Source organism: Corythoichthys intestinalis, chromosome 6 (genome assembly GCF_030265065.1).
Source record: "Corythoichthys intestinalis isolate RoL2023-P3 chromosome 6, ASM3026506v1, whole genome shotgun sequence".
Classification (NCBI taxonomy): Eukaryota; Metazoa; Chordata; class Actinopteri; order Syngnathiformes; family Syngnathidae; genus Corythoichthys; species Corythoichthys intestinalis.
In genome coordinates this window covers 49,192,900-49,215,252 of record NC_080400.1, presented here as the reverse complement: position 1 = coordinate 49,215,252, position 22,353 = coordinate 49,192,900, and the positions used below count along the sequence as shown (strand labels likewise).

General features: G+C 37.5%; 1 protein-coding gene across 6 annotated transcripts in view; it reads right to left on the bottom strand.

Annotated features, from left to right (window-relative positions):
* The window catches only part of agfg1a (ArfGAP with FG repeats 1a), a 40,032-nt gene continuing 17,679 nt past the window's right edge, over positions 1 to 22,353 (bottom strand). Inside the window, exons 3-14 of one of the 6 annotated variants that reach the window (XM_057839497.1) lie at positions 19,193 to 19,308; positions 15,019 to 15,184; positions 14,145 to 14,301; positions 13,690 to 13,809; positions 11,523 to 11,594; positions 9,892 to 10,107; positions 9,231 to 9,399; positions 9,081 to 9,160; positions 8,198 to 8,323; positions 4,874 to 5,026; positions 4,647 to 4,741; positions 1 to 1,164 (exon numbers count right to left, since the gene is read on the bottom strand). In XM_057839497.1, the coding sequence (XP_057695480.1) occupies positions 1,108 to 1,164; positions 4,647 to 4,741; positions 4,874 to 5,026; positions 8,198 to 8,323; positions 9,081 to 9,160; positions 9,231 to 9,399; positions 9,892 to 10,107; positions 11,523 to 11,594; positions 13,690 to 13,809; positions 14,145 to 14,301; positions 15,019 to 15,184; positions 19,193 to 19,308 (1,527 nt within the window). In that variant the 3' untranslated portion in view covers positions 1 to 1,107. The remainder of the gene's footprint in view (positions 1,165 to 4,646; positions 4,742 to 4,873; positions 5,027 to 8,197; positions 8,324 to 9,080; positions 9,161 to 9,230; positions 9,400 to 9,891; positions 10,108 to 11,522; positions 11,595 to 13,689; positions 13,810 to 14,144; positions 14,302 to 15,018; positions 15,185 to 19,192; positions 19,309 to 22,353) is intronic. The other 5 variants (XM_057839500.1, XM_057839498.1, XM_057839499.1 and 2 more) reach the window with 5 other exon arrangements.

The window sequence follows — 22,353 nt, the reverse complement described above, 5'->3', positions numbered from 1 at the left end:
TAAGCATGTTTATTGAATCACACAAATTGAAAATAATAGCTTATAATAGGGGGTGGTTTGGTTCAGTGGTAGTTGTTTCCCAACCAAGAAGTTGTGGGTTCGATTCACAAAACCCCATGTTGTGCCTGGTGCTGCATCACCGGTAGGTAGATGAGGATATAGTGTGAAGTGCTTTGAGGGCCTTAAAAAGGTGGAAGGCGCAAAACAAATGTGCAGTTCAATTTACAATTACCATTAACCAATCCGAGGACAGGGTGAATGCTAATGCAGGAGAGACAGGAGCGGTTGCATCTGAGCTGAAATAACCCAGTTTTAAATTGATTTTTTTTCTTCATATCGGCCCGGCCGATAATCGCTCTATCTGTAATTTATGTAAACACAAATACTTTCATAAATCAATCAAAAAAAACAAAAATCAATCATAAAAAAAAAAAAAAAAAAAAAAAAGATGTGGTCAATTCTTAAAATTCATTTTAATATATACTTCATAAATACAAATAAACTTAACATAAAATTGTCTTATACCCAATGTAAGTGGTTGTCAGGTTATATGCCATCCTGGGATGGATTTGGATAACAAGAGCCAGGCCAATTTCGTGCAGGCGTGGCCCGGCAAAGCACATTACAGTATTCTTTCTCTTATCACCTATTGTCAGGAGAACAGCCATTTTTGTAGGGTTTACTTAAAATTATCCTGCATAATGAAATAATTTGGATGGCAGTACCCAGTGGGTTTTCCAAGCAACAGTGCTGTTATGACAAAACCTGTATACAAATACTGATATGCAGAGTGAATTTGCTGACAGAAACATTGTCATAGAATTTCAGTGTAATTATTACTTGTACTGCTTGCGAACCTTACTTTTGAACAAGTTTGATGATCCATTCACATGTCGAACAGAAAAGAGGGGATCAATCTCCCCCTCTGCAGTCACCATCACTTACTTTGTCCCTAGACAGTGTCATGACTATCACACATCAGAATGGAACATTTGTGTCAACCTGCAATACAAATCTATACAAACATTGCGTTTTAAAGCTACCAAAACAGTGAAATGGGTGCAAGCGACATCTGTTGACCCTGAAGAGTAGCGATATGATGGAATGCTATAAAAAGGGATTTGTTGAAGAGCCACCTGGATATTGCGCCGTTGGACCACCACCCTAGAAAAGATACATGAACACAAATGCATAATTAACTGTTGCTTAGGGGTCACAATACAAGTGACAATGATGAAGTCATAGTACAAGTGACAGTGATTTGTTACAGGGTTCAGTCAATTTTCCTAAGGATAAAAACTAGGGCTGTCAAAATTATCGCGTTAACGGGTGTTAATTAATTTTTTAAATTAATCACGTTAAAATATTTGACGCAATTAACGCATGCACTGAATGACCCGCTCACACATTGCCTCCAACAGATTACAATGACGCCGTTTATGGACATTAAGAGTGAAGAGAATGCCACCGGCCGCTTGGAGGCAGCGCCGTTCAACACTAATGTTATTCCTTCTACTAGTGGGAGAATTAGTAGTTGTGAGACGTTTATGCTGTTACATTGCGCTATTTGTGCTCCACGCATATTTCTGTACGTTTTCTTTCTTTTAGTGGCAATTATGTGTCTGTTGTTGTATTTTGGGTAAGATATGTACAGAGATATATATGTTATAAAGGCGAGTGGAGTGGACATAGGCGTTCTTTGGACCGCGCCGTTTATTGGAATAAGCTTCGGCAACTCCTTCACAACAAACATAAGTATCATTTAGTGAAAGCACAACAAAAATAATATTCCTATCCAGGGGTTGCGTTAACCGAATATTTTCCGTCGTTGACCGTTTTTTTAAAACGGTGACGGAAAAAACTGACGTCCATCTGTCATTTTGACAGGTTGCAATTCACACCCCAGACCACAGGGTGGCGAGTGAGCATATTAATTAGCTATTGTCTCTCTTGATGCATGACGTCGTTGGCCTTACTCGGAAAAATGTCAAGGCAACTGAGTGTTTGCCTGGCACGGCCGGACTGTTCTCCCTGTATTTTTCAAACACTGAGAGAAAAGTCTGGGACACAGCCTCTCGAGTAGGTACAAAATCGACAAATCAGATTTGTTTATTTGCGTGACGTGTTCTTCACGAGCAACGTCACTCTTGCGCACCGAAAGTCGTCTCTACAACAACACGGAAGGCGGGAGAGCCGAGAATATGTTCCAATCCGCGGTAAATTCAGTTTTAAATGAGCTAAAACACATCGACACGAGACCTTGACAACAGTCTGTCTCGCGCTAGCTATGTTGAATAAACTCCGTTCTCCTCGTATGTTTACTTCCGCGCGCAAGTCCCTCGTCCTGCCCTCGTCGCTTTGCTAACGGCACGTCTGCCCGTCGCTGATTGGTGCACTCCCCTGTCTGTCTGCCTCTTGTTAAGCTTATTCGGACAGAATATTAATTAAAAATGAATGAAAACTAAATACTATTGAATATGTCATTATTATCATTTTAAAAATGTAAGTGACGGGTAAAAATAGATTATGACCGGATTTTTATGACACTGTCAGTCAAAATGACAGACAACGAAAAAGTCTAGTGCAACCTCTGTTCCTATCTCTAAAAAAAAAAAAAATCACAAAAAGAAAAGCACTTCAGTCTGTAGTAATGAGGCCCTATTCTCACACAGTTAAACAACAATGCAAAGTGAACTGGCATTCTTATTATTGTTATTTTTATTCTTATTATTATTATATTAACTCTTACTTTTGATTGAAAATTTTACAAATTTTATTAAAACGAAAACATGAAGAGGGGTTTTATTATAAAATTACTAAAACTTGTAACTCGAACATTTATCTTTTAAGAACTACAAGTCTTTCTATCCGTGGATCACTTTAACAGAAAGAATGTTAATAATAATGCCATTTGTGGCTTTATTGTTAAACAAATACAGTACTTATCTACAGTATGTTGTACGTATACAGTATATCCGTCTTGTCTTATCTTTCCATTCCAACAATAATTTACAGAAAAATATGGCATATTTTAGAGATGGTTTGAATTGCGATTAATTATGATTAATTACGATTAATTAATTTTTAAGATGTGATTAACTCGATTAAAAATTTTAATCGTTTGACAGCCCTAATAAAAACCTTTTAAGTACTTTCAAAAGAACTGTTTAGAAAATGGATGAATAGACAGGCTGTTGAAGTTTTGAGCCTATGTATATATTTTGCTTGGCGAGACGTGCACTGGTTTGTATTGATTTTTGTAACGTTAAACAAATGGGCAAATACTGTATCAGTACAATAAAAAATATTGATTCTCATAGGAAACGCAATGTTTCTAACAAATCATTTAAGGTTTTAGTTAGGGTTGTTCCGATCATGTTTTTTTGCTCCCGATCCGATCCCGATCGTTTCAGTTTGAGTATCTGCCATCCCGATATTTCCCGATCCGATTGCTTTTTTTTGCTCCCGATTCAATTCCAATCATTCACGATAATTTTTCCCGATCATATACAATTTGGCATGCATTAAGAAAAAAATGAATAAAACTCAGACAAATATATATACATTCAACATACAGTACATAAGTACTGTATTTGTTTATTATGACAATAAATCCTTAAGATGGCATTTACATTATTAACATTCTTTCTGTGAGAGGGATCCACGGATAGAAAGACTTGTAATTCTTAAAGGCCAGATGTGACTTTGTATATTTTGACTAAATATTGCCATCTAGTGGATTTTTATGAGCTTTCAGCTTTCATTTAACTTCTGCCCAAATGCATGATGGCAAGTGCACCCATGACTGTGCGTAGTGCTACCAATTGATATATCTTCTCTGCATTGAGGACTAACTTAATATGTTAAGACAAAGATCAAGTGCTATCTTGCTTCCCCACATTGCTTCCCATGATATTTCTAATCGTAGGGAGAGGGATAGTAAAGCTTTAGCCAATTAAAAAAAGGCTCCAAAGGCTGCCAAATTTCACCCTACTCGTGATACGCTGCCTTTTATCTCTCTATATGGGTAAAACGGCGCCATTACAGATTGAGCGCGACAATGCGAGAGTGGGTCGTGCAGCGCATGCATTAATTGCATTAAATATTTTAACGTGACACATTTTTTAAAAATTAATTACCGCCACTATCGGGATAAATTTGATAACCCTACCTTAAGCCTAAACTAAAGACTCTGGATGAGTGTAACGTATGTTTGTAACGTTAAATACAATTAGAAAACGATTTAATTAGAAAAAATATATATATTAAAAAAAGGCATGGCCGATATTTTTTGTCGATTCCGATACTTTGAAAATGACGTGATCGGACCCGATCGATTGGCGACATCTCTAGTTTTAGTCATTTATGTTTCATTTTATAATTAAGGCCAAACAGCCACTATTTAAACTTCCAAAATTCATTCTTAAGAACAGCTATTTTTAAAGAATGTACGCACCCTTGAGATATATGGGATCAGATGTGCGAATTAAATTTTGACTGACACTGAATTAGGGAAAAATAATATTTGAATTATTACCATGTACTACGATGAGTCTTAACGGAAAATGGAAACAATATTATTACAAATGTATGTTAAGTATTACATTAAGACAAAAAGTAATGTAACGCTGATTTGCCTCACTTACCAGAAAAGGGTTATTGGAGACCATTGGTCCAGCCATCGTCTGTCCAAAAGGAGTAACGACTGGCTTTCCCTGGCCAAAGACCGGAAATCCTCCACCTGTAAACACATAGTACAGTTGCGGGATCAATTTTATAGTCATTGACCCAGCTTAAAATTGGAATGCACTGATATTCTTCAATTTTAATTGCTATTCGCACTTCATTTAAACGCATTGTTATAAAGACACACCATTGAGTTGCTGGGGATATGCTGTCGGTTGTGAGTAGGGCACCTGGCCAGGAAAAGGTTGCTGGAAGGTTCCACTAAAGCTAGTGGGGAAGTTGTAGGCTGCAGTATTGCCAAATCCAGCAGGCATACTCATGGAGGCTGTGCCAAATGAGGCTGCAACAGAAAAAAATAGCAGAATCTGACAATTCACTGTGGTATCTGTATCGACAGCCTGTTTTACATTACATGATACTGGTGCACAAACTGTTGTGATTTTGGGTGCTATTCGATAATTTGGTAATGTTTTAAGGATTGAAAAAAAATATCTATAAAAATATATATTAGGCCTGTCAACAATAACGCGTTAACGACCATGATTAATTTGGAAATATTAACGCATTAAAAAAAAAAAAAAACGCTATTTACCGCTCACACTAAGTTTGGCCACAACTGCCTCCCGTAGTCCCACACGCTGATGTTTACATTCTCCGCGCGGCAATGCAGGACAAAATGCAGCCACCCACGATGAGTGAGGATGATGACAAAGGACTGCTTCATGGCAGATTCCGTTTTAAAAAGCTGCCTAATGGAAATCTGGATAAAACCAAAGTTGTGTGCACAATGCACATACTGCTGTAATGAACTGTCTTTCGATCGAAGCTCAACCAACCTAAAGTACCACCTTCGGGCAAAGCATATCTTCGCTAGTGTTAGCAATGACGCTAACACTGCAGGAACAAGCCGCAGTCATCAAGCTACGCCGGCAGCGTGCGGACTCGGACTTGTCAACAAAAAGACAACAAGTAGGTTGATTACTGCTATCGCTACTTGGGTAGCCAGAGACTGTAGAGCACAGGTGTCAAACCGATTCCAGAAAGGGCCTAGTGGGTGCAGGTTTGCTTTCCAACCAATGAAGAGGACACCTTTTCACCAATTAGATCTTTTACATGTGTAATCATTTAAACTTTGTCAGGTGCTGCTTGTTTCAGCAGGAAGTTCATTGGTTAAACTCTCTGCGCGTTATCGGTTGGAACAAAATCCAGCACCCACTAGGCCCCTTCTGGAATCGGTTTGACACCTGTGCTGTAGAGTGTAGACCCATTATCATAGTCGAAGACGAGAGCCTTGAAAATCAAATGACAACAAACAACAACAACAACAACAACCAATGACAAACTACTAGACAGGTACAAGGCAGTGCCAGCATCGACTTATGTCCACTACAGTGGTGATCTGCGCACAGTGGTGCCCACAGTAAGCTGGCCCACCTTGCAAAAAAAAGTATCTGGTCACACCTGCCACAACCGTCCTTGCGAAAGACTGTTGTCTTTGACAGGGCACATTGTTCAAAAGAAAAGGTCTGTTCTGTCATCTGAAAATGTCAACAAGCTAGTTTGCCTGAGCAGTTGGTTAAAAAAATATAGAGTATGACTGGCTAACTTAAGCAGTGTTTCTGAACACCTTGACACACAGTTTAGTGTAATGTTTTTCAGTTAAGTGTGCGAAAATTTAGTTTATTTTTTTTATATCTCACACAGCTTTCAGGCCATTTAGTGTAAAACTGCAAATGCTGCATTTATTTGTGTGAAATATTCAATTTAACAGACAAGTTGTTTACACATTTTTTTGAAACACTAGCAATTGTTACTGTATTGTGCTTGTCTGATCTTTAAATTGTTAATTTTGGGTAATATGCCAAACGGTACTTGAGCCACATTGTTAGTCCGAGGCACTTTAATCTGTTAAAGCTCTTTGCTGTATAATACAGACATTTTAGTTTATTTTTTTATTTTATACAAGCTGAGTTGTTAAATAAAAATTTTAAACTATTTGGTCAAGTATTAATTCATTCACACATCATACATTTAATCTTAAAACAAATTTTAAGTCAATTATAGTATTTTCCTATTTTTTTTTTTCCTGAAGAGCAACTTTATTCATCCCGAAGGAAATGTGATTAATCATGATTAATCACACAGTTGACATATGATTAACTAGATTAATTTTTTTAATCATTTGACAGCACTAATATATATATATATATATATATATACACATATACATATACAGTACTGTGCAAAAGTTTTAGGCAGGACACCTGCCTAAAACTTTTGCACAGTACTGTATATTTTTATTATGTTATGTATATACAGGATATACTGTATGTATATATTTTCCCCAAGTGGAAGCTTCCATCATCCTAATAAATTTAATTAAAAAAAATATATATATATATCTATATATATGGCGGAAAACACTCAGGTGACTTGAAGTTCTGCTGTGAGACCCCCAATTTAGCCAACTTTCAAAATTGTCCGATATGCATGTGTGATACATCGATGGAAAGCTTAACATCTCAATTTTCTGGGGGAATAAAAATTTTAAGCAGGAGGGCATTTAAAAAAAAAAAATAATAATAAATTTAAACAGCAAAACCCTATCTGGAGGTGAGAGCACGCGAGAACAGAATTACAGACGCCATGATTTTAACGAGATATTATCGCGTACTTACTTTGTTTCGATCCAAAAACTCCATGTAGCATGTATCACTAAGTGTCAAGACACAGCTGTGAATGGCCACAGCTGAATTTTGGGGGGATTTTATGGGTGAAACATGGTAACATAACAAGGGTTGCGATACAGAAATCGCAGACATCAAGGAGTGGTCGAGATTTTTTTTTTTATATATTTACCCTTTTAAACGTTTTTTTTTTTCAACTTTTTTTTTGTTTGGATCAATTATTTATAAGCTAACATATCGGAGAAAATGCCACAGTAACGAAAAAATACAATTAAGCAATAGTTATGAGGTAGATATCCGTGACGTTTTTACAGACGCCATTTTTTTCATTGTGACATAATTTGTTTAAAAGTTCAAAATATGCGAGTGAATAATTCTTTAAAGTGTTGCTTTTTTTTTTTTTAAACAAAATATGAGATGAATGATTCTAAGCTAAAAAGGACAGACATTTTGAATAATAAATATAATTAATTACCTTTGTTTTATGGCTGGGTTGAAACAAAAGCGGTTGCGCGACGTCTGTAAACGGGGGTTTTCAGGGTAAAACGGACAAATTAAAAGTAGTTCGGGGGCTTCATGCGCCATGAATCTGCTCTGGCAGCATATAGACATATTGTTCTATCAAACACAACAGTTCTTTTGGCTTAAAATACAGCAGTTTCTTTTAGAGAGGAGTGCAAGAGCAGAAACTGCTTTTTCAGTCTTGTCTGTGTTTTCCGCCATATATATATATATATATATATATATATATATATATATATATATATATATATAAAACTAAAAATTACATTAAGGAAAAAACATTCACTCAACCAGTGACTAACCTGCGGCTGCTGCTGCTGCTGCTGCCGCCGCCGCAGCTGCCACTGTCGCGGCTTTGTTGTTTTGAAATGGGTTGGACGGTGCAGTTGTGACACCAGCAGCTACAAAAGGATTATTTGGCTGGGGTGCTAAGTAGAGATAAATTCAGGATACATAACAGGTAATCAACATTGCATGGCAACAGATTTTGTAAAATAGATTGTAAAAATACATAGTCCGAGTCACCTGATTTTGAGAATCTGCCGGCTCCTAGTCCCGATCCGATACCGAAAGTTTTTTTTTTTTTTTTTTAACAAAAGTTTTAAACATTTTACTGTCCCATTATGCCACCTTCATTATGTGAATTATTTTTAAACAAGAATAACAGAAAAATGCTTGTCTTTATTAAGTGCTTCATTGAGTGAGTCCACTCAAATCGGCTCAAACTGCTGAGAGCAGCCACTCACTTACTCAATGGGTTGCCACAGCACACTACCGCTAGTGTGTAACAAGCTAAACGATGATTGACACATCTGCGCCTCTGATTGTAGAGCTTCCAAGCTTCTCTGGGTAGATCAAAGATACAAACCTGTCAATCATCGTTAACTTTAACTAGCAAACGCCAGTGCACTGCTGACCAAGAAAAGCAGTTAGAGGAAGAGCGAGAGTCTGTATGAGCATGAGCAGAAAAACATACTTATAAATAAAAACCCGTTGCTTTCCACCCAAATCCGATCCTCTTAAAAATGGCACGATCGGCCCTATTTACAATCACGTGATCAGATCGGGACATCTCTAATACATAATTAAGCTAAGGAGCAGTTATCATCACACAATATGATATAAAACTCCTTTGTTCATAGAGTTGAATCCTCATTACAGAATTTCAAAAGTTGGTTTACTCACCCATAAAAGTTTGAGCCATACCGGGTACCAGTTGTTGTGCTTGGGTGGTGGATGGTCCCTTATCTGAGGGTAATGAAACCCTAACAAAAACAAATATCAAATGTAATTTTTTTGTTAAACAGTTAACTTTGAAGCAGCGTGATCTCTCACCCCTGTGTGCTGCTGCTGTTGTTGTTGTTGTAAACACAAGAGGAGGGCGCTGAGGGGCCAAAAACTGTATCAAGTTCAGCTAAAGCAGCATAGCGATCTCCTTTGGCCAGTGCTTGTTGACTATGAGACACTCCAGAAACTGTATTCATCCCAGAAGTAACAGCACCCCCTGATAGGGAAAAATGACAACAAAAACACAAAACAACAAGGTTCTTTTTAGCACTTTTATCTTTTGCAAGTTTAATTTCCAAAACAGAATTCTTTCCATTCTATATTGAAATACCTACCATATTTAACCCATCAAAATTAGTGTGAAATAAAAGCTCAAACATTAGACATTTAAAAAAATTTCCAGCATCATCCATCAAACATCAGATTTTCTGAATTGCAATAAGAACCAATGCAAATATTTTATAAACAGCTTGAGGCTCAGAGTTGTTGTGGTTTGGGATGATCACAGCTAGGAACCATAGAATCAAATGTACTCCCCCTCAGTGTTTTACTGTACATATGGCGTTGCTTAAAAATCAAAAAAAGGATGACCATGAGCCCTGACCCTCCACCAAATGTATTTTTGATGTCTTTGTAATCCCCTTATACAAAACACTATTGCAAATCTAAAAAATAGCTCGATGAAACAGGCTAGACAGGAGAGGTTTACCTTGCTCTGTTTTGCCAGAACTAAACATGTTATCCAGGTCAGCAAGGGCTGTGTATTTATCAGCTGGGACACTGGTAGTCTGTCCAGTGTCCCTGCATGCTCCTGTAGAGTTACTCTGGGAGTAAGAATTGAAGGATCCAAAGCCAGCGCTACATGATTTGGGGATGTTGTCAAAATTTGCAAAAATGGTATTTGCTATTCCCCCTGAAGAATTACCTGCATAAAAGACAGAGATCGTACAGTCATAAGGGGACCTGGATTGTTGGTGCTCGGTAAAAAGATAAAAGACCGAGAAGATGACTAGATGTTGGGGAGGAGTGAGGGTTGACTGGACATCGGTGTTTTGTATATCTCATCCACTCAGCTATCAGATGAGCACAAAAACATCATTTAAATTCACACTTTAATGCCAATCTCAGTTTAGAGCCAAAATGCAAATCAATTGAGAGTTTAAAAAAAAAAAAAAATTGGCAAACTTACATTTATCATTGACCCTCTTACTACAGTTCACAACAGTGTTTGAAAATTATCTGCTTGGTTGAAATAGAAATACCCAAAATAGTCATAAATAGTAATTATTAACTAGTGAGATTGTAAAACTTGTTGTAAAACAAGTTTTTACACTACATGGAGAGCTTGAAGCTAAAAAATACAAATAAAGTTACAAGAAAATGTGAACCCTTTGGAATTATCCAGATTTCGGATAAACTTGGTCACAAAAAGTGATCTTTATTAAGTCACACGTATCCACCTACAGTTTTCTGGAACTACGTCAGCCAAAAACACAAACTAAATGAGCTGCATTCTAGGAGATTAATCTCCCCAAAGTCCACACACATTGAGTAAATGCTTCAGGACAACCGGATGGGTGTGATTTTTTTTTTTTTGGGGGGGGGGGGGGGGGGGATACAATCATTATATCGTAATCGATGGCAAAAAAAAAAAAAAAAAAAAATCATAATAATCATAATAATACATGGGGGTCGGGGGGGGGGGGGCAGGGGTATGTGTGCATGTCCAGAATCTTGCGGGGAAACTTCGGAACTTGTCGTTATACCATGGTCGGCAGTACACGAGAATCTGGTGAGTTGGTAAAGGTATAAATTTAGCTTGTGCAAATATGGCTTGAGGTTCAGTTGACTCTACTAATGGGTCTTAAATGTTTCTTGGAATTCTTATTCTGGAACGTTAAGCCTTGTTTTGAGCCATTTTCATCTTGGTAAATGTTATTGAAGCTAATAGCATAGTCTCATTCACCACATTCCACTTGCTGTTTTATATGTATTGTTTGTAGTCCATTTTGGATTTTGTCTGTTAACTTGCCTGCCGGAGACAATAGAAAATAAAAAACACATGAACACAACACTTTGGAAACAAATAACATCAGTTTTTTTAACCATAGGTGGTACATACAACTGAGTCTTGCAAAAATACTTTCACTTTAGTTCCCTTTTAAAGATCATTTGCGACTGACTGAGATCCCATTTTATGACATTTTTATAAAAAGTCTGGTAATTACAAAGGGCTCATTTACTTTTTCTTGCAACGGTATAAAGACAGAAGGAAACAGTTGATAACGCTTCACACGCTGGATAATAATAAAAGCAGGTCAAACCAAGAGTGAGACTTACTGCATTCAACCTGGAAAGGCAGAGCACTTGCAATCTCACATATACCGCGGCTGGATGAAAGGACAGTGAATGCTGGAAGCCCCAAATGCAGCAATTAATAGAAATCAAAAAGGGAAGGAGCAAAATGAGCAAAAGAACAATGTAAGGAGAAATGAAAATTAACTCATTCAGTGCCAAACAAGTGTTTTTATGTGTTTTTCGTTGCTTCCGCAAAGGGGTGTAGGACTGTCTAAGGCTGCTCTACTGAGAATTCCAAGTTTGTTCACAAAGTTGACACATTGACAGTGAATATGTTTAAATAGAAGGCTCAATAACTTAAAATTAAGATGCCAAAGCGAGCAGAGATCTGCTTAAATAAACTGGACTTAACGCACAGTGAAAGCAAGGCAATGAGTATCTAAGGCCTGGTAGACAAAAAGATTTTTCAAATCACCAAATATTTTCCTATCTGTGACACAACCCACAAAAAAGATAAATAGCAAGCATTTAACAGATATTGTCCTATTCTGTGTGACGTGCTCCGGCAGTTTCAACAAACAACACAAAGCTAGAAACAACTCTCCTCAAAAGAAAGATCTTGCATGATCTCACAAAACTGGAGAATGCCATGCAGTTCTGGGTTAACGCAAGTATTTGCTGAGTGATTCCAGAGGCACAAGTAGAATGGTGTTGTTTGCTTTGGAAAACACTTCATGAAATCTGGAGAACCCACTCTTATGCACAGTATATACAAAATAAACATCAGGTCAGACATTTTATTCGCAGACTCTTTTTGACCAAAGATTGTCAGCGTTGACCCCTTTCAGACCATGTTTAAAGGGACGAATCCAGTTTTAACACACCTCAGATATCAAGACAATCCTATAGGATTATTTTATAAAACATAATACAGTCTGGCGTTGGTCAGGAAGAGAAAACAGGCCTTATTTCCTTTGTCTTTTTTCATCATCCTGTAAGAGAGGGTTTGTCCCCCACTAAAATAATGGTGAGATTTATCAACGACTCAAGTGACTACATGGAACTTCACACTGCATAAATGACAGTTTTACAAGATTCGCTATAGGCCACTATCATGCGTAAGCAGTTTTAAGTGGTCACAATGAAGTAAATGGAAAAACCAGCAGGTGCTGCTTGAAGCGGCTCATGAAATATGTATGCACTTTATGCCCAATAATGCAAAGTTGGAGGGAATATCAAAACGATACATCTACCTGGACCATTAATAATAATTGATTAAGCAATGATCTTTCGATTGAACAGATACTGTATACAGCTTTCTTAAAAAGAATGTTTTGTTAGATGTCTGATATTTCCAAACAACAAACTGATAAAAAAACAAAAACAAAAACAAAAAAACAACATTAAATTAGCTCTGTATTTTTTCATCATTGCTTTAGGTGAAATGTAAATGTGTTAAATGTGCGTATATAGCATCAAATCGATTAAAGGCCCATGAATCAAATTAAATCATGGCAGGTTTTGTAATATTGACAAATACAGTATCGTCCAAAGAATCATATTGACATGATATTGGTGATTTGATCCCGTACTGCGTAGTCCTATATTGAAATGCATTCTTACTGATCTCCTAAACAGTAAATCGTAATTCAAAACATCTTCATCCATCCATTTTCTTTACCGCTCTTTAGCTGGGGGTTAGCTGGAGTCCATCCCAGTGATCTTAAGGCAATAGGCGGGTTACAAACTAGACTGGTAGTCTCATTGCAAGGCATATACATAAACCTTCATAGTACACCTATCCAAAATGTAAACGATTCAAAAAGCATGCATGGGTTTGAATGCTGGAGAAAGACAGAGTGCCATAAGAAACCCACAAAAGCTGGGGAAAGAACATGCAACTGCCATTTGAACACATACGTAAGGCAGATCTGACAATCATGTGGTCCAACATGCCTCTACAACTTTAGAACTACTATTTGTTTTTAACGATTGTTCACACAATTCAGAGCATAACTTGATGCCTGCTCAGTCTACGAGAATATTATTTTGTATTTTTAAAAGGAAGTGTGCCGAGCACAATAATCTCCAGGTCATCAGAAAAACAGAAAACATTCTGATACTGTACACAAATTACTGTATTAACACAGTTTGCAGTGCAAAAAGCGTTATTTTGCGCATGCGTTCAGTAAAAACAACTTTCTCTAACCTGTACTTGATGCTGGGAATGGGACTTGGGGTGCTGAAGGGATACCACACATTGACCCAGGAATGCTCCCAAATGCATCAAAATTTGCAAAATCTGCATTCATGTTGGCATTTTGTGATGCTGGAGGAGGGGTCACGATGATGATTCACACAGGGGGACAAAGACAATGAGAGAAGAATAACATATCTCGTAACAATGACCAATGGATGAGACTATAAAATAAAGAAACAAAATCGCACACACGGGATTATGGGGTAAATGTGACAGATAATCAGGGATGAGATGCCATGTGATCTTAATGCAGGGCAGCATTATAAACTGAAAATACTGTTTGTATACAGCCAGTGATTGCGTATCACCAATTTTCATAGTTTTTAGAATGGCATTCCTATTTAGAATGTTTTACACCAATCTAGAACTATATTGCTTAAATTATATTTAGACCCGTCTCTTACTTGTATGGTTGTTGAAATTTGCAAAGTTTGCAAAACTTGAGCTGGGGCCTGCACTAATTTTTGGTGGTGCAGCGAAGATGTCACCTCCAAGATCACCGAGAAGATCGAACTTCTTGTCATGCTGCTGATGGGTTTGTCCATGGCTGGCCACCGGAGACTGACAAAGACAAGAGACTTAATCATAGCATTACATTGTCAGCAGAGAGGATTCAAATATCCTCACTGGAAAAAATCGAAGTCTTACCAAGAATGTGTGCCTAGTTTCTAGTAAAAAAAAAAAAAATAATAATAATCAAATTATACTTAAAATAAGATAAAATCCCTTATAAAGTATAATTTCAGGAAGATATAAAGTCTTATTTTGAGACGGTTCATACTTTTTCTAGTTGCAGATGTTTTTAGTTGTTGTAAGTAAACCTTAACTTGTTTTAAAGAAATTTGTAATCATTTTTTATGTAGCATTTTTTCTAGTGCTGTTATAAAGTAAAGGTGACTAACAATAACCAGAGACGGCAATATATATCTTATTATATGTTTATCACTGCTATAACAAACATACCAAGTAACAGAACTGTGCAATGTTTTGCAGAAGATACAGCAGATGAAGAGCTTCAACAGCTGTTGTATTTCTGAAACACAGGGTCTATCTATACATGCATTGCAAAGCAAATTAAGATTTACAGCATTTTAGTATGATAGATTATCAGAAAATAAAATTGAAAATTATCATTTAATTTGCCAAGAAAGCCCATCTCTATAGTGGATACTACTTTGACAGGTCCCTTTACTAACATCACATTTATTGTACAACCACTGGTGTTGGAGTTGAACCTTCAGTTTTGTGTATATGTGTGCATAGTCTACATAATCTTACTTGACTGGATGGGGTGTTCTTGTTGAGATGTAGGGTCAAAGCCGAATCGCCCAAAAGGGATTTAAGAGGCCTAACTTCTGGAGTGCTGCTGGTACTGCTGTTTGAGGATCCAGAGATAGATGCATGGACAGATGACACTGGCTTGGTCTGGTCTAAACGTACATACCTCAGAAGAAAAGCACACACCAAACCAACAATTATTAGAAAGCTTACCACAAATAAAAACAAAATCCCACCCACCCAATTTCAACGGTATGATTATGATGTGACCAGAACTGGACTGGCCAATGGGATATTCGGGACATTTCCCAATGGCCTGCAGGCTAAAGTGGCCAAGCCTACAGTTTACAAAAAAAGAAAAACATATGCATATTTTATATATATATATATATATATATATATATATATATATATATATATATATATATATATATATATAAATAATAGCGGTGTAACGGTACACAAAAATCTCAGTTCGGTACATATCTCGGTTTTGAGGTCATGGTTCGGTTCATTTTTGGTACAGTAAGAAAACAAAATGCAAAATATAAATGTGCTAGTTGTTTATTACACAGTTTTGTGCTTTCAACAATAGGAACCTTAGCCTATACGAAGGTAGAATTCTGCTCAAAAAGTAGCGGGTATTTAAAGATAATAATCCAACGATAATTTGCCTTTCAGACCCCGCGTATTGGTCAGCTTTCTTTCTGAAAGAAATAAGAAAGAAGAAGTCCTGTGCTAAAGAGAAAAGCAATCCCAATGACAAAGATTTTAACATGTATTTTACAAATGAAATACCTGAATCATTTTTTTTTCTTATGAAAGGTTTTCAAAAGCTTTATTGGTGGATTTTCTCAAGTTAAAGCGCCACACAGAAATTAATAAATTTAATTTTCTAAGCAGGATCTGTGTATTACTCTTATTATTTAATTACAGGTGTTTTAGCTCATTTCAATTTATTTAATTTAAATTAGGGCTGTCAAAATTATCGTGTTAACGCGCGGTAATTAATTTTTTTAATCAATCACGTTAAAATATTTGACGCAATTAACGCACATGTCCCGCTCAGACAGTATTCTGCCTTTTGGTAAGTTTTACAGCAAGGTTTTTTGTGCTGTCTAACAGCGAACTCTTGTGGTCGCTTTGCGACATGGTTTATTGCTTTCTTGCCAGTTCAATATGGCTGCACGACGTCTCGGGCTGACGCCTACGTTGTAATGTTGTGCTTATATGATCCTTGGACAAGATTTTTCCGTAAGTATGGTTGTTGTAAAGAATGTACATATTATGTTAGTAAGCGAAATGTTATATTTTTTGTATGAGACACTTTTTGTTTATGTTTAGTGAACCTGTATAGCGTGCTAAGCTAACGTTGTTGCTAATGCAAAGCTTGTGTACTTTTTTTTTGTAGTTTCACTACGGTCTAAAGACGACAGTGGTTTGAGGCCATTTCATTAATAAATCAGATGAAAAAGAAAGAAGTCTGATTATTAAGGCGTCGTTCACTAGCTGTCTAGCTTTGGAAAAAGTACACGCTTTGGAGTGAGGACAGCATAGACAGATTTAAATGACAGTAGAGTGAAATGCCCACTACAGTCCTTATGTACCGTATGTTGAATGTATATATCCATCTTGTGTCTTGTCTTTCCATTCCAACAAATTATTTTACAGAATATATATTTAATTTACAGAAAAATATGGCATATTTTATAGATGGTTTGACTTGCGATTAATTGTGATTAATTACGATTAATTAATTTTTAAGCTGTAATTAACTCGATTAAAAATTTTAATCGTTTGACAGCCCTAATTTAAATGGGCTATTATTTATTATATTATGTATTTATATTTTACAAATGTGATGTAGTATTCATTTATACTGTGTATTTTATGTTGTAGAACTTTAGTTCCTATGTGAATATTACTGCCTACTTGTTTTGTTGTGGTAGGAGGGTTTTGTATTGAAAACGGGGCCGTGTTGGTTATTATTATAGCAGAGAAGACAACAGTAAATCAACAAAGACAACTGTGCCCCGATCTACCACTCAAGAGATCTGATGGACTCAAAAAGATGGTTAGGATTGCACATTCGTTTGAAAATCGACCGGATCCACCGTATTTTTACACGAGTGACTTCTGGTCTGCCCAGTCCTAGCTTATCGTATTGACGTAGGAGGGCCGCGTCAACCGTCAAATAATTAAACTGCCGTTATTTTTGCGTGCGTTGCGTTGAGCCCCTTGTGGGACGCGTCTAACACGCGGCCCCACTGTGACTGGTGTGCACTGGCGGCTACTAGACTTCACTGCGTTCTCGCGGCGGCCACGTTGTCGCGCCGTTGACGTTTCTGGGTTATATACTGTCCTACCGTGTTGGTCCTCATTATAGTAGAGAAGACGGAGTAAATATAATCTACACAAAGAAACTGTAACTCGATCGACTCACTGCCTCGAAAAGTAAGGGTTACATTACGTCAGAAACTCGTTAGGTACGCCTCCATTCCGAACCAAGCACCCCGTACCGAAACGGTTCAATACAAATACATGTACCGTTACACCCTTAATAAATAATTGATAAAATGAAATGACGTAGCCACCGTTGCTGATGTCCCTGGTCCACCTGATTGAACTAGCGATATTTTGATTGGAAATTAGCAGGGGTGAAAGTGGGCCGGAACAGTCCAGTTCACCGCACCAGTAAAAGATTCGGGGCCGGAACGACCTTGAATGGTGTTTGATCCCGAAAACAATGGCAACTGTCAAAACCCTATGTTAAGAAATCTGCCAGGCTGCCACACACGCATCTCCAAGAAGAAAACAATCTGCTAACGTCAGATTGACATACACAAGTATAGACAACAAGTCTAATAAAGTGCTTGTGTAGCGTAATACGTTTCCACTCATACTATTTTTTTATTCCATGGCGTTCTGTTCACCGGCTCCGTCTAAGTGTATTTGATGAGTCGTGCTAATGTGTGCATGCGCGCAGCAAACCACACTGGACTCAGTTGTCCGTTCATTTGGCTGACACAGACTGACATTTGATCAGCATGGATAGTTAGCTGTGATTTGTATAAATGCATATGTGTTTTCTGGAGCAATTAAAAAAAAAAAAAAAAAAAAAAAAGACGCACAACTTGTTGAATTAATGTGATAAAAAAGGACAGAGTAACGAAAAATTCATCAGATTAAGACAAAGGAGAGAGTTGAAGAGGCTAATTTTATTTGCTCTGATGGGAGGTTCAGAACATCTTCAATGTTAATGTGCAATTTTGTAGTTGTATGAAAATCAGTTTGTGTATGCCTTGTTACAGTAAGCATAATGCAGTAGCCTATTGCATGTGTAAGACCTGTTGTGTTTTATAGGTATAACTGCTCCCCCACCCCTGTCCCTCAAAAATAAATAATAAAAATAAATAAAAATTCTACAGGGAATTGGTGGAGAACGCATGGAATAGAAAAAGATTTCACATTTACACTATAAATTCCATAGTACCTTCAATTTTCAGTCAATCTAGCTTTATTGTATATCATTTAACCTGCGAGCCTCACCTGTGAACCGAGACTTTTTTTCTGCACATGCAGCAAAAGGTTTGTAGAATACAATACAATACAATACATATATTTTCTCTAGGAGACAAGTACAAAATTATATAAGGTCACTTTTTTTTTTTTTTGCATCTTAATGCCTTTTAATACTGGAACAGTTTTAATGTGAGCCAAATGTGTGTATGCACTAATCAGCTATTATCTGATTGAATTCACTCACAAAGGAAAGACTGAGTAATGAGACCATCAAGTGGCCTCAAGACAAATACCAAATAGTGTCTATAAGGAACGTCAATACAAATTCCACTCGTTCACACATTAACATAGCAAAGAGAGGCAGATGTTACAGTTGTAAATATGTTCGAGTCAAATGGACAATGCCAATACCCAACAAGTGCATCTACATGCTCATATTAATTAACCACAAAAGTCAGCGACTAAATGCTAGCGGGCTAATGTGGCTAACTCACGCATTCAGCAGAACAAGATCAGTTATATTTTTTGTGATTGACTGAACACCGATCCCCCAAAATATATGAAGTTGGCGCCGTTCAACCGATCGACCAGTACACCTTTATTAACAAGGTTTCCTTCTCAATGAGGAAATTAACTGTAAAAAGTGTCTTACCATCTCTTTTTTTCATATTTTTCTTGAAGAAACTCCTTGAGTTTCTGTGATTCTCTAAAATCAGGTGCTGATGAGGTTTTGCAGTCATAAAGACCAAGCCAGCTCTGGTGACATAACTGAAACAAACACAATAGCAAAACAAGTGATTATAGATAACGAGTTTAGCTTGGGTCTACTCTTAACATATTCTACCAAAGGGGCAATATTAAATACGCAAAATAAAATAATAGTTGGAGTCTCTTAAGGGACTGCCCACTCATCAGGTTTGAAATTAAAGAACAACTGAATATTGAGTTTTATTAAATGGATAAATAGGCTAGCTCTAGTCAACAGTGTTACAGGTGTCCAGACTAACAATAGTACATTTTTTATTCTTATTTTTTCTGCAAGCACAGCAGTCTCTCTTCCTCACAAGTAGAACATTTTGGGGCACAAATCGATTCACAGACATAATATTCACATTTCAAATAACTTTTACTAACTCTCGGATGAAAATTGAGATGAATACAGCTCATGTGCGCATTATCACCAACAACTGGACTTAAATAGAGTGGCCGCGGCGCAGTTGGTAGCTCGAGTCGTCCTGGGACCGATTGATAAGCTATTCAATTCCTGGGCTACGACTGCCCACTGTCGAAGTGTCCTTGGGCAAGACAGTAGCTGCGTCCCAATTCAGGGTCTGAACCCTGACGAATGATCCTCCTAGAAATGGGACTCTCTAACCTTTGGTGTATTTCCTGGTGGAGTCATGTAAAATAAGAAATTACATAATTTTCTTTCGGATAAAATATGATAATGTACACTTATGAAGCAACCTCTGAACTGTAAACATTTTTGTAGCATCAAGCTAACATTACTGAGCACTAAGAGGCAAGTTTTAACCGAATTTAGGATTTGGGTTCAATATATGGCTTCATTTATGTGAAATGTTTACTTCATTTATGAGTGATGTAGTAAATGCTAGTAGCTAGTAGATGCTGCCATTTAAGATGATTTTTTCTTTGTCAGCCACGTCAGTGGCATGAAAAGCATTCTGGGATACAGCTGTTAGCTTAGTGCACGAGCATTGTGTCCTCCAAAATAGTCTTAAAAACAGATGACAAGGAGGACCCATTCTGAGAGGAGCATCCTCCGAGTTTTAATGGATTAGGACAGGACTTTACGCAATCTTGTGATGTACAATGGGGCTAATAAGTATTTCGTCAACCACTAATTGTGCAAGTTCTCCCACTTGAAAATAGTAATTGTCAACATGGGTAAACCTCAACCAAGAGACAGAATGTGGAAAAAAACCCCAGAAAATCACATTGTTTGATTTTTAAAGAATTTATTTGCAAATCATGGTGGAAAATAAGTATTTGGTCAATACCAAAAGTTCATCTCAATACTTTGTTATGTACCCTTTGTTAGCAATAACGGAGGCCAAACGTTTTCTGTAACTCTTCACAAACTTTTCACACACTGTTGCTGGTATTTTGGCCCATTCTTCCATGCAGATCTCCTCTAGAGCAGTGATGTTTTGGGGCTGTTGTTGGGCAACACAGACTTTCAACTTCCTCCTCAGATTTTCTATGGAGTTGAGATCTGGAGAGTGTCTTACGAAGCCACTTCTTTGTTGCCCTGGCTGTGTGTTTGGGATCATTGTCACGCTGAAAGACCCAGCCACGTCTCATCTTCAATGCCCTTGGTGAAGGAACGAGATTTTCACTTAAAATCTCTCAATATATGGCCCCATTCATTCTTTCCTTTACAAAGATCAGTCGTCCTGGTCCCTTTGCAGAAAAACAGCCCCACAGCATGATGTTTCCACACCCATGCTTCACAGCGGGTATGGTGCAATTCAGTATTCTTTTTCCTCCAAACACGAGAACCTGTGTTTCTACCAAAAAGTTGTATTTTGGTTTGATCTGACCATAACACGTTCTCCCAGTTCTCTTCTGGATCATCCAAATGCTCTCTAGCGAACCGCAGACGGGCCTGGACGTGTACTTTCTTCAGCAGGGGAACGCGTCTGGCAGTGCAGGATTTGAGTCCCTGGCGGCACATTGTGTTACTGATAGTAGCCTTTGTTACTGTGGTCCCAGCTCTCTGTAGGTCATTCACTAGGTCCACCTGTGTGGTTCTGGGATTTTTGCTCACCGTTCTTGTTATCATTTTGACGCCACGGGGTGAGGAGGGAGTTGAAAGTCCGTGTTGCCCAACAGCCCCAAAACATCACTGCTTTAGAGGAGATCTGCATAGAGGAATGGGCCAGAATACCAATAACAGTGTGTGAAAAGCTTGTGAAGAGTTACAAAAAACATTTGGCCTCCGTTATTGCCAACAAAGGGTGGATAGCAAAGTATTGAGATGAACTTTTGGTATTGACCAAATACTTATTTTCCACCATGATTTGCAAATAAATTCTTTAAAAATCAAACAATGAGATTTTTTTTTTTTTTTTCCCAAATTGTCTCTCATGGTTGAGGTTTACCCGTGTTGACAATTACAGGCCTCTCTGATATTTTCAAGTGGGAGAACGTACACAATTAGTGGTTGACTAAATACTTATTTGCCCCACTGTATATGGCCTTCCAATGCACACTCTGAGCACACAGACCCTAAATTGCGACATACTGTAGCTACTGAACCTTACTTTGCCCCCAGTGGGTGGGCAGCGCCTTGCATGACAGCAGCATAGTTAGTGTATCAATGAGTGCATGAATGGCTGAATGTGAGCTAACAAGTGAGCTAAGTGCTTTATGCACGGTAGGAATGTCTATATAAATTTGCAATATAAGTGCTCTTCATTTACGTTTAAAGTGTGAAGCAGATGTTTGTCTGCAACAACAACAAAAGATTCAATAAAACAAGTAAAATCAGCAAATTTACTTGTTGGCTAGGCACAAAAAAAAGATAAATATACTTGCACTGCATCAACTTTTAGATAAAAAAGGCCCGCTTTCAGAGCCAGTCTGAAGTACAGTACTGCGTTAACTTCTGATAAACATTATATACTCAATTTTATGGTGAAAACGGATGGTGTGCTTGCACCTCCAACTGATTTGCACACTAATATACTGGACTGTCTCAGAAAATTAGAATACACAATATTCTAATTTTTTGAGACAGTCCTGTGTATATATACAGGACTGTCTCAGGAAATTAGAATACACAATATT